General features: G+C 63.6%; 1 protein-coding gene across 1 annotated transcript in view; it reads left to right on the top strand.

Annotated features, from left to right (window-relative positions):
* Positions 1 to 1,244: 1,244 nt before the first annotated feature.
* Positions 1,245 to 12,395, top strand: part of pex19 (peroxisomal biogenesis factor 19) — a gene marked incomplete at its 5' end in the record, with an annotated part of 29,317 nt that continues 18,166 nt past the window's right edge. Inside the window, 2 exons of the mRNA XM_067976953.1 lie at positions 1,245 to 1,410; positions 1,580 to 1,665. Coding sequence (XP_067833054.1) covers positions 1,245 to 1,410; positions 1,580 to 1,665 — 252 coding nt within the window. The remainder of the gene's footprint in view (positions 1,411 to 1,579; positions 1,666 to 12,395) is intronic.

The following is a 12,395-nucleotide window of genomic DNA, read 5'->3' as shown; positions in this document are numbered from 1 at the left end:
AGTGTTTGACGGGACAGTGTAGAGGGAGCTTTACTCTGTATCTAACCCTGTACCTGCCCTGGGAGTGTTTGATGGGACAGTGTAGAGGGAGCTTTACTCTGTATCTAACCCTGTACCTGCCCTGGGAGTGTTTGATGGGACAGTGTAGAGGGAGCTTTACTCTGTATCTAACCCTGTACCAGCCCTGGGAGTGTTTGACGGGACAGTGTAGAGGGAGCTTTACTCTGTATCTAACCCTGTACCTGCCCTGGGAGTGTTTAATGGGACAGTGTAGAGGGAGCTTTACTCTGTATCTAACCCTGTACCTGCCCTGGGAGTGTTTGATGGGACAGTGTAGAGGGAGCTTTACTCTGTATCTAACCCTGTACCTGACCCTGGGAGTGTTTGATGGGACAGTGTAGAGGGAGCTTTACTCTGTATCTAACCCTGTACCAGCCCTGGGAGTGTTTGACGGGACAGTGTAGAGGGAGCTTTACTCTGTATCTAACCCTGTACCTGCCCTGGGAGTGTTTGATGGGACAGTGTAGAGGGAGCTTTACTCTGTATCTAACCCTGTCCCTGCCCTGGGATTGTTTGAGGGGACAGTGTGGAGGGAGCTTTACTCTGTATCTAACCCTGTACCTGCCCTGGGAGTGTCTGATGGGACAGTGTAGAGGGAGCTTTACTCTGTATCTCACCCTGTACCTGCCCTGGGAGTGTTTGATGGGACAGTGTCGAGGGAGCTTTACTCTGTATCTAACCCTGTACCTGCCCTGGGAGTGTTTGATGGGACAGTGTAGAGGGAGCTTTACTCTGTATCTAACCCTGTACCTGCCCTGGGAGTGTTTGATGGGACAGTGTAGAGGGAGCTTTACTCTGTATCTAACCCTGTACCTGACCCTGGGAGTGTTTGACGGGACAGTGTAGAGGGAGCTTTACTCTGTATCTAACCCTGTACCTGACCCTGGGAGTGTTTGATGGGACAGTGTAGAGGGAGCTTTACTCTGTATCTAACCCTGTACCTGCCCTGGGAGTGTTTGACGGGACAGTGTAGAGGGAGCTTTACTCTGTATCTAACCCTGTATCTGGGGAGTGTTTGACGGGACAGTGTAGAGGGAGCTTTACTCTGTATCTAACCCTGTACCTGGGGAGTGTTTGACGGGACAGTGTAGAGGGAGCTTCACTCTGTATCTAACCCTGTCCCTGCTCGCCTGCCCCGGGACTGTCTTGACGCCCTCTTCTTGCCGTCTCTCTCTCTCTCTCAGGGATCTCTCTTCGCTTCCCAAGAGCGATTCTTCCACGAGTTGTTCGACGCTGAGCTCGCCACGCAGGCGTCCGAGGAGTTTGAGACCGCCATGCGGGAGCTGGCCGTGCAGGAACCCCAATTGGTCGAACAGTTCCACAAGCTGTCGGAGATCGCGGCCAAAGTCGGTAAGCGCTTTGGGAGAGGAGCAGGAGGGGGCGGTGGCGGAGTCTTCTTTCCCCCCCGCTCTGTGACCGCCGCCCTCCTGCGGGAGATTTCAGAACTGACGCGCGGTGAGTTTGGCGTCAGCCCCCGCGATTGGTGTGCGGAGATTGTCACTGGTTTTCTCTGTCGCAGGCAGCGACCCCTCCAGCCAGCGAGAATTCACCTCGTGCCTGCAGCAAACCTTGACCGGACTGGCTGCCAACGCCAGCGACTTGCAGGTAATGCCCGTAACGCGCACTCTCTGAGCTCGCCCCTCCCCCCCTGTAACGCGCGCTCTCTGAGCTCGCTCTCCCCCCTGTAACGCGCACTCTCTGAGCTCGCTCTCCCCCCCTGTAACGCGCACTCTCTGAGCTCGCTCTCCCCCCCTGTAACGCGCACTCTCTGAGCTCGCCCTCCCCCCTGTAACGCGCGCTCTCTGAGCTCGCCCCGCCCGCCTGTAACGCGCACTCTCTGAGCTCGCCCCTCCCCCCTGTAACGCGCACTCTCTGAGCTCGCTCTCCCCCTGTAACGCGCACTCTCTGAGCTCGCTCTCCCCCCTGTAACGCGCACTCTCTGAGCTCGCCCTCCCCCCTGTAACGCACACTCTCTGAGCTCGCTCTCCCCCCTGTAACGCGCACTCTCTGAGCTCGCTCTCCCCCCTGTAACGCGCACTCTCTGAGCTCGCCCTCCCCCCCTGTAACGCGCACTCTCTGAGCTCGCCCTCCCCCCTGTAACGCGCACTCTCTGAGCTCGCCCGCCCGCCTGTGACGCGCACTCTCTGAGCTCACTCTCCCCCCTTGTAACGCGCACTCTCTGAGCTCGCTCTCCCCCCCTGTAACGCGCACTCTCCGAGCTCGCCCTCCCCCCTGTAACGCGCGTTCTCTGAGCTCGCTCTCTCCCCTGTAACGCGCACTCTCTGAGCTCGCTCTCCCCCCTGTAACGCGCACTCTCTGACCTCTCTCTCCCCCCTGTAACGCGCACTCACTGAGCTCGCCCTCCCCCCTGTAACGCGCACTCTCTGACCTCTCTCTCCCCCCTGTAACCCACACTCTCTGAGCTCACTCTCCCCCCTGTAACCCGCACTCTCTGAGCTCACTCTTCCCCCTGTAACGCGCACTCTCTGAGCTCGCTCTCCCCCCTGTAACGCGCGCTCTCTGAGCTCGCTCTCCCCCCTGTAACGCGCACTCTCTGAGCTCGCTCTCCCTTGTAACGCGCACTCTCTGAGCTCGCTCTCCTCCTGTAACGCGCGCTCTCTGAGCTCGCTCTCCCCCTGTAACGCGCACTCTCTGAGCTCGCCCTCCCCCCCTGTAACGCGCACTCTCTGAGCTCGCTCTCCCCCTGTAACGCGCACTCTCTGAGCTCGCCCTCCCCCCTGTAACGCGCGCTCTCTGAGCTCGCCCTCCCCCCCTGTAACGCGCGCTCTCTGAGCTCGCCCTCCCCCCTGTAACGCGCACTCTCTGAGCTCGCTCTCCCCCTGTAACCCACACTCTCTGACCCTCGCCCTCCCCCCTGTAACGCGCACTCTCTGAGCTCGCCCTCCCCCCTGTAACGCGCACTCTGAGGCTCGCTCTCCCCCCTGTAACGCGCGCTCTCTGAGCTCGCCCTCCCCCCTGTAACGCGCACTCTCTGAGCTCGCCCTCCCCCTGTAACGCGCACTCTCTGAGCTCGCTCTCCCCCCTGTAACGCGCACTCTCTGAGCTCGCTCTCCCCCCTGTAACGCGCACTCTCTGAGCTCGCTCTCCCCCTGTAACCCACACTCTCTGAGCTCGCCCTCCCCCTGTAACGCGCACTCTCTGAGCTCGCCCTCCCCCTGTAACGCGCACTCTCTGAGCTCGCCCTCCCCCTGTAACGCGCACTCTCTGAGCTCGCTCTCCCCCTGTAACGCGCACTCTCTGAGCTCGCCCTCCCCCCTGTAACGCGCACTCTCTGAGCTCGCCCTCCCCCCTGTAACGCGCACTCTCTGAGCTCGCCCTCCCCCCTGTAACGCGCGCTCTCTGAGCTCGCCCTCCCCCCTGCAACGCGCGTTCTCTGACCTCACTCTCCCCCCTGTAACCCACACTCTCTGAGCTCGCTCTCCCCCTGTAACGCGCACTCTCTGAGCTCGCCCTCCCCCTGTAACGCGCTCTCTCTGAGCTCGCTCTCCCCCCTGTAACGCGCACTCTCTGAGCTCGCCCTCCCCCCTGTAACGCGCACTCTCTAAGCTCACTCTCCCCCTGTAACCCACACTCTCTGACCTCACTCTCCCCCCTGTAACCCACACTCTCTGACCTCACTCTCCCCCTGTAACGCGCACTCTCTGACCTCACTCTCCCCCTGTAACGCACACTCTCTGAGCTCACTCTCCCCCTGTAACCCACACTCTCTGAGCTCGCTCTCCCCCTGTAACGCGCACTCTCTGAGCTCGCTCTCTCCCCCTGTAACGCGCACTCTCTGAGCTCGCTCTCCCCCTGTAACGCGCACTCTCTGAGCTCGCTCTCCCCCCTGTAACGCGCACTCTCTGAGCTCGCTCTCCCCCTGTAACGCGCACTCTCTGAGCTCGCCCTCCCCCTGTAACGCGCACTCTCTGAGCTCGCTCTCCCCCTGTAACGCGCACTCTCTGAGCTCACTCTTCCCCCTGTAACCCACACTCTCTGAGCTCGCTCTCCCCCTGTAACGCGCACTCTCTGACCTCGCCCTCCCCCTGTAACGCGCACTCTCTGAGCTCGCCCTCCCCCCTGTAACGCGCACTCTCTGAGCTCGCCCTCCCCCCTGTAACGCGCACTCTCTGAGCTCGCCCTCCCCCCTGTAACGTGCACTCTCTGAGCTCGCCCTCCCCCCTGTAACGCGCACTCTCTGAGCTCGCTCTCCCCCCTGTAACGCGCACTCTCTGAGCTCACTCTCCCCCCTGTAACGCGCACTCTCTGAGCTCGCCCGCCCGCCTGTAACGCACACTCTCTGACCTCGCCCTCCCCCTGTAACGCGCACTCTCTGAGCTCGCCCTCCCCCTGTAACGCGCACTCTCTGAGCTCGCCCTCCCCCTGTAACGCGCACTCTCTGAGCTCGCCCTCCCCCCTGTAACGCGCTCTCTCTGAGCTCGCCCTCCCCCCTGTAACGCGCACTCTCTGAGCTCGCCCTCCCCCCTGTAACGCGCGCTCTCTGAGCTCGCCCTCCCCCCTGTAACGTGCACTCTCTGAGCTCACTCTCCCCCCTGTAACGTGCACTCTCTGAGGTCGCCCTCCCCCCTGTAACGCGCACTCTCTGAGCTCGCCCTCCCCCCTGTAACGCGCACTCTCTGAGCTCGCTCTCCCCCTGTAACGCACACTCTCTGAGCTCCCTCTCCCCCCTGTAACGCGGACTCTCTGAGCTCACTCTCCCCCCTGTAACGCGCGCTCTCTGAGCTCGCTCTCCCCCTGTAACGCGCACTCTCTGAGCTCGCCCTCCCCCCTGTAACGCGCACTCTCTGAGCTCGCCCTCCCCCTGTAACGCGCACTCTCTGACCTCGCCCTCCCCCCTGTAACGCGCGCTCTCTGAGCTCGCCCTCCCCCCTGTAACGCGCACTCTCTGACCTCACTCTCCCCCCTGTAACCCACACTCTCTGAGCTCGCCCTCCCCCCTGTAACGCGCACTCTCTGAGCTCGCCCTCCCCCTGTAACGCGCACTCTCTGAGCTCGCCCTCCCCCCTGTAACGCGCACTCTCTGAGCTCGCCCTCCCCCCTGTAACGCGCACTCTCTGAGCTCGCCCTCCCCCCTGTAACCCACACTCTCTGAGCTCGCCCTCCCCCCTGTAACGCGCGCTCTCTGAGCTCGCCCTCCCCCCTGTAACGCGCACTCTCTGAGCTCGCTCTCCCCCTGTAACGCGCACTCTCTGAGCTCGCGCTCCCCCTGTAACGCGCACTCTCTGAGCTCGCTCTCCCCCTGTCACGCGCACTCTCTGAGCTCGCTCTCCCCCTGTAACGCGCACTCTCTGAGCTCGCCCTCCCCCCTGTAACCCGCACTCTCTGAGCTCACTCTCCCCCTGTAACGCGCACTCTCTGAGCTCGCCCTCCCCCCTGTAACACGCACTCTCTGACCTCGCTCTCCCCCCTGTAACGCGCACTCTCTGAGCTCGCTCTCCCCCCTGTAACGCGCACTCTCTGAGCTCGCTCTCCCCCTGTAACGCGCACTCTCTGACCTCACTCTCCTCCTGTAACGCGCACTCTCTGAGCTCGCCCTCCCCCCTGTAACGCGCACTCTCTGACCTCGCTCTCCCCCTGTAACGCGCACTCTCTGAGCTCGCCCTCCCCCCTGTAACGCGCACTCTCTGAGCTCGCTCTCCCCCCTGTAACCCGCGCTCTCTGAGCTCGCCCTCCCCCCTGTAACGCGCGCTCTCTGACCTCACTCTCCCCCCTGTAACACACACTCTCTGAGCTCGCCCTCCCCCCTGTAACGCACACTCTCTGACCTCGCCCTCCCCCTGTAACGCGCACTCTCTGAGCTCGCCCTCCCCCTGTAACGCGCACTCTCTGAGCTCGCCCTCCCCCTGTAACGCGCACTCTCTGAGCTCGCCCTCCCCCCTGTAACGCGCTCTCTCTGAGCTCGCCCTCCCCCCTGTAACGCGCACTCTCTGAGCTCGCCCTCCCCCCTGTAACGCGCGCTCTCTGAGCTCGCCCTCCCCCCTGTAACGTGCACTCTCTGAGCTCACTCTCCCCCCTGTAACGTGCACTCTCTGAGGTCGCCCTCCCCCCTGTAACGCGCACTCTCTGAGCTCGCCCTCCCCCCTGTAACGCGCACTCTCTGAGCTCGCTCTCCCCCTGTAACGCACACTCTCTGAGCTCCCTCTCCCCCCTGTAACGCGGACTCTCTGAGCTCACTCTCCCCCCTGTAACGCACACTCTCTGAGCTCGCTCTCCCCCCTGTAACGCGCACTCTCTGAGCTCGCCCTCCCCCTGTAACGCGCACTCTCTGAGCTCGCCCTCCCCCTGTAACGCGCACTCTCTGAGCTCGCCCTCCCCCTGTAACGCGCTCTCTCTGAGCTCGCTCTCCCCCTGTAACGCGCACTCTCTGAGCTCGCCCTCCCCCCTGTAACGCGCACTCTCTGAGCTCGCCCTCCCCCCTGTAACGCGCACTCTCTGAGCTCGCCCTCCCCCCTGTAACGCGCTCTCTCTGAGCTCGCCCTCCCCCTGTAACGCGCACTCTCTGAGCTCGCCCTCCCCCCTGTAACGCGCACTCTCTGAGCTCGCTCTCCCCCCTGTAACCCGCGCTCTCTGAGCTCGCCCTCCCCCCTGTAACGCGCACTCTCTGAGCTCACTCTTCCCCCTGTAACCCACACTCTCTGAGCTCGCTCTCCCCCTGTAACGCGCACTCTCTGACCTCGCCCTCCCCCTGTAACGCGCACTCTCTGAGCTCGCCCTCCCCCCTGTAACGCGCACTCTCTGACCTCACTCTCCCCCTGTAACGCGCACTCTCTGAGCTCGCCCTCCCCCCTGTAACGCGCACTCTCTGAGCTCGCTCTCCCCCCTGTAACGCGCACTCTCTGAGCTCGCTCTCCCCCTGTAATGCGCACTCTCTGACCTCGCCCTCCCCCTGTAACGCGCACTCTCTGAGCTCGCCCTCCCCCTGTAACGCGCACTCTCTCAGCTCGCCCTCCCCCCTGTAACGCGCACTCTCTGAGCTCGCCCTCCCCCTGTAACGCGCACTCTCTCAGCTCGCCCTCCCCCCTGTAACCCGCACTCTCTGAGCTCGCCCTCCCCCCTGCAACGCGCACTCTCTGAGCTCGCCCTCCCCCTGTAACGCGCACTCTCTCAGCTCGCCCTCCCCCCTGTAACACGCACTCTCTGAGCTCGCCCTCCCCCTGTAACGCGGACTCTCTGAGCTCGCCCTCCCCCCTGTAACGCGCACTCTCTGAGCTCGCCCTCCCCCCTGTAACGCGCACTCTCTGAGCTCACTCTCCCCCCTGTAACGGCGCTCTCTGACCTCGCTCTCCCCCCTGTAACGCGGACTCTCTGAGCTCGCCCTCCCCCCTGTAACGCGCACTCTCTGAGCTCGCCCTCCCCCCTGTAACGCGCACTCTCTGAGCTCACTCTCCCCCCTGTAACGGCGCTCTCTGACCTCGCCCTCCCCCTGTAACGCGCACTCTCTGAGCTCGCCCTCCCCCCTGTAACGCGCACTCTCTGAGCTCACTCTCCCCCCTGTAACGCGCACTCTCTGAGCTCGCTCTCCCCCCTGTAACCCATACTCTCTGACCTCACTCTCCCCCCTGTAACGTGCACTCTCTGAGCTCGCCCTCCCCCTGTAACCCACACTCTCTGAGCTCGCCCTCCCCCCTGTAACCCACACTCTCTGAGCTCGCCCTCCCCCTGTAACCCACACTCTCTGAGCTCGCTCTCCCCCCTGTAACCCACACTCTCTGAGCTCGCTCTCCCCCTGTAACGCGCGCTCTCTGAGCTCGCCCTCCCCCCTGTAACGCGCACTCTCTGAGCTCGCCCTCCCCCTGTAACGCGCGCTCTCTGAGCTCGCTCTCCCCCTGTAACCCACACTCTCTGAGCTCGCCCTCCCCCCTGTAACGCGCACTCTCTGACCTCGCTCTCCCCCTGTAACGCGCACTCTCTGAGCTCGCCCTCCCCCCTGTAACGCGCGCTTTCTGAGCTCGCCCTCCCCCCTGTAACGCGCACTCTCTGAGCTCGCTCTCCCCCTGTAACGTGCACTCTCTGAGCTCGCCCTCCCCCCTGTAACGCGCACTCTCTGAGCTCGCTCTCCCCCCTGTAACGCGCACTCTCTGAGCTCGCCCTCCCCCCTGTAACGCGCACTCTCTGACCTCACTCTCCCCCTGTAACGCGCACTCTCTGAGCTCGCTCTCCCCCCTGTAACCCGCACTCTCTGAGCTCGCCCTCCCCCCTGTAACGCGCGCTTTCTGAGCTCGCCCGCCCGCCTGTAACGCGCACTCTCTGAGCTCGCCCTCCCCCCTGTAACGCGCGCTCTCTGAGCTCGCCCTCCCCCCTGTAACGCGCTCTCTGAGCTCGCCCTCCCCCCTGTAACGCGCACTCTCTGAGCTCGCCCTCCCCCCTGTAACGCGCACTCTCTGAGCTCGCTCTCCCCCCTGTAACGCGCACTCTCTGAGCTCGCCCTCCCCCTGTAACGCGCACTCTCTGAGCTCGCTCTCCCCCTGTCACGCGCACTCTCTGAGCTCGCCCTCCCCCCTGTAACGCGCACTCTCTGAGCTCGCTCTCCCCCCTGTAACGCGCACTCTCTGAGCTCGCTCTCCCCCTGTAACGCGCACTCTCTGAGCTCGCCCTCCCCCCTGTAACGCGCACTCTCTGAGCTCGCTCTCCCCCCTGTAACGCGCACTCTCTGAGCTCGCTCTCCCCCTGTAACGCGCTCTCTCTGAGCTCGCCCTCCCCCTGTAACCCGCACTCTCTGAGCTCGCCCTCCCCCCTGTAACCCACACTCTCTGAGCTCGCTCTCCCCCTGTAACGCGCACTCTCTGAGCTCGCTCTCCCCCTGTAACGCGCACTCTCTGACCTCTCTCTCCCCCCTGTAACCCACACTCTCTGAGCTCGCTCTCCCCCTGTAACGCGCACTCTCTGAGCTCGCCCTCCCCCCTGTAACGCGCACTCTCTGACCTCTCTCTCCCCCCTGTAACCCACACTCTCTGACCTCGCTCTCCCCCTGTAACGCGCGCACTCTGACCTCTCTCTCCCCCCTGTAACCCACACTCTCTGACCTCGCTCTCCCCCTGTAACGCGCGCACTCTGACCTCGCTCTCCCCCCTGTAACGCGCACTCTCTGAGCTCGCCCTCCCCCCTGTAACGCGCACTCTCTGAGCTCACTCTCCCCCTGTAACCCGCACTCTCTGAGCTCGCTCTCCCCCCTGTAACCCGCACTCTCTGAGCTCGCTCTCCCCCTGTAACGCGCACTCTCTGAGCTCGCCCTCCCCCCTGTAACACGCACTCTCTGAGCTCGCCCTCCCCCCTGTAACGCGCACTCTCTGAGCTCGCCCTCCCCCCTGTAACGCGCACTCTCTGAACTCGCTCTCCCCCTGTAACGCGCACTCTCTGAGCTCGCCCTCCCCCCTGTAACGCGCACTCTCTGAGCTCACTCTCCCCCTGTAACACGCACTCTCTGAGCTCGCTCTCCCCCCTGTAACGCGCACTCTCTGAGCTCGCCCTCCCCCCTGTAACGCGCACTCTCTGACCTCGCCCTCCCCCCTGTAACGCGCACTCTCTGAGCTCGCCCTCCCCCCTGTAACGCGCACTCTCTGAGCTCGCTCTCCCCCTGTAACGCGCGCTCTCTGAGCTCGCCCTCCCCCCTGTAACGCGCGCTCTCTGAGCTCGCCCTCCCCCCTGTAACGCGCACTCTCTGAGCTCGCCCTCCCCCTGTAACGCACACTCTCTGAGCTCGCTCTCCCCCTGTAACGCGCACTCTCTGAGCTCGCTCTCCCCCTGTAACGCGCACTCTCTGAGCTCGCTCTCCCCCCTGTAACGCGCACTCTCTGAGCTCGCTCTCCCCCTGTAACGCGCACTCTCTGAGCTCGCTCTCCCCCTGTAACGCGCACTCTCTGACCTCTCTCTCCCCCCTGTAACGCGCACTCTCTGAGCTCACTCTCCCCCTGTAACGCGCGTTCTCTGAGCTCGCTCTCCCCCCTGTAACGCGCGCTCTCTGAGCTCACTCTCCCCCCTGTAACCCGCACTCTCTGAGCTCACTCTCCCCCTGCAACGCGCACTCTCTGAGCTCGCCCTCCCCCCTGTAACGCGCACTCTCTGAGCTCGCCCTCCACCCTGTAACGCGCACTCTCTGAGCTCGCTCTCCCCCCTGTAACGCGCACTCTCTGAGCTCGCTCTCCCCCTGCAACGCGCACTCTCTGAGCTCGCCCTCCCCCCTGTAACGCGCACTCTCTGAGCTCGCCCTCCACCCTGTAACGCGCACTCTCTGACCTCTCTCTCCCCCCTGTAACCCACACTCTCTGAGCTCGCTCTCCCCCTGTAACGCGCACTCTCTGAGCTCACTCTCCCCCCTGTAACCCGCACTCTCTGAGCTCACTCTTCCCCCTGTAACGCGCACTCTCTGAGCTCGCTCTCCCCCCTGTAACGCGCGCTCTCTGAGCTCACTCTCCCCCTGTAACGCGCACTCTCTGACCTCACTCTCCCCCCTGTAACGCGCACTCTCTGAGCTCACTCTCCCCCCTGTAACCCGCACTCTCTGAGCTCACTCTCCCCCCTGTAACCCGCACTCTCTGAGCTCACTCTTCCCCCTGTAACGCGCACTCTCTGAGCTCGCTCTCCCCCTGTAACGTGCACTCTCTGAGCTCACTCTTCCCCCTGTAACACACACTCTCTGACCTCGCCCTCCCCCCTGTAACGCGCACTCTCTGAGCTTGCTCTCCCCCTGTAACGCGCACTCTCTGAGCTCGCCCTCCACCCTGTAACGCGCACTCTCTGAGCTCGCTCTCCCCCTGTAACCCGCACTCTCTGAGCTCACTCTCCCCCCTGTAACGTGCACTCTCTGAGCTCGCTCTCCCCCTGTCACGCGCACTCTCTGAGCTCGCCCTCCCCCTGTAACGCGCACTCTCTGAGCTCACTCTCCCCCCTGTAACGCGCACTCTCTGAGCTCGCCCTCCCCCCTGTAACGCGCACTCTCTGAGCTCGCTCTCCTCCTGTAACGCGCACTCTCTGAGCTCACTCTCCCCCCTGTAACGCGCACTCTCTGAGCTCGCTCTCCCCCTGTAACGCGCACTCTCTGACCTCGCCCTCCCCCCTGTAACGCACACTCTCTGAGCTCGCTCTCCCCCTGTAACGCGCACTCTCTGAGCTCGCCCTCCCCCCTGTAACACGCACTCTCTGACCTCGCCCTCCCCCTGTAACCCGCACTCTCTGAGCTCGCTCTCCCCCTGTAACGCGCACTCTCTGAGCTCGCTCTCCCCCTGTAACCCACACTCTCTGACCTCGCCCTCCCCCCTGTAACGCGCACTCTCTGAGCTCGCTCTCCCCCTGTAACGCGCTCTCTCTGAGCTCGCTCTCCCCCTGTAACGCGCGCACTCTGACCTCGCTCTCCCCCTGTAACCCACACTCTCTGACCTCGCCCTCCCCCTGTAACGCGCTCTCTCTGAGCTCGCTCTCCCCCTGTAACGCGCGCACTCTGACCTCGCTCTCCCCCTGTAACGCGCGCACTCTGACCTCGCTCTCCCCCTGTAACCCACACTCTCTGACCTCGCTCTCCCCCTGTAACCCGCACTCTCTGAGCTCGCCCTCCCCCCTGTAACCCGCACTCTCTGACCTCGCCCTCCCCCCTGTAACGCGCACTCTCTGAGCTCGCCCTCCCCCCTGTACCGCGCACTCTCTGAGCTCACTCTCCCCCCTGTAACGCGCACTCTCTGACCTCGCCCTCCCCCCTGTAACGCGCACTCTCTGAGCTCGCCCTCCCCCCTGTAACGCGCACTCTCTGACCTCGCCTTCCCCCTGCAACGCGCACTCTCTGAGCTCGCTCTCCCCCTGTAACGCGCACTCTCTGACCTCGCCTTCCCCCTGCAACGCGCACTCTCTGAGCTCGCACTCCCCCTGTAACGCGCACTCTCTGAGCTCGCCCTCCCCCCTGTAACGCGCACTCTCTGACCTCACTCTCCCCCTGTAACGCGCACTCTCTGACCTCGCTCTCCCCCCTGTAACGCGCACTCTCTGAGCTCGCCCTCCCCCTGTAACGCGCGCTCTCTGAGCTCGCCCTCCCCCCTGCAACGCGCACTCTCTGAGCTCGCCCTCTCCCCCTGTAACGCGCACTCTCTGAGCTCGCCCGCCCGCCTGTAATGCGCACTCTCTGACCTCACTCTCCCCCTGTAACGCGCACTCTCTGAGCTCGCCCTCTCCCCCTGTAACGCGCACTCTCTGAGCTCGCCCGCCCGCCTGTAACGCGCACTCTCTGACCTCACTCTCCCCCCTGTAACCCACACTCTCTGACCTCACTCACCCCCTGTAACCCACACTCTCTGACCTCACTCTCCCCCCTGTAACCCACACTCTCTGAC

Source organism: Heptranchias perlo, unplaced genomic scaffold, assembly GCF_035084215.1.
Source record: "Heptranchias perlo isolate sHepPer1 unplaced genomic scaffold, sHepPer1.hap1 HAP1_SCAFFOLD_1162, whole genome shotgun sequence".
Taxonomy (NCBI): Eukaryota; Metazoa; Chordata; class Chondrichthyes; order Hexanchiformes; family Hexanchidae; genus Heptranchias; species Heptranchias perlo.
Note: the sequence above shows the minus strand (reverse complement) of the source record. Positions and strands in the feature narration are given on the sequence as shown.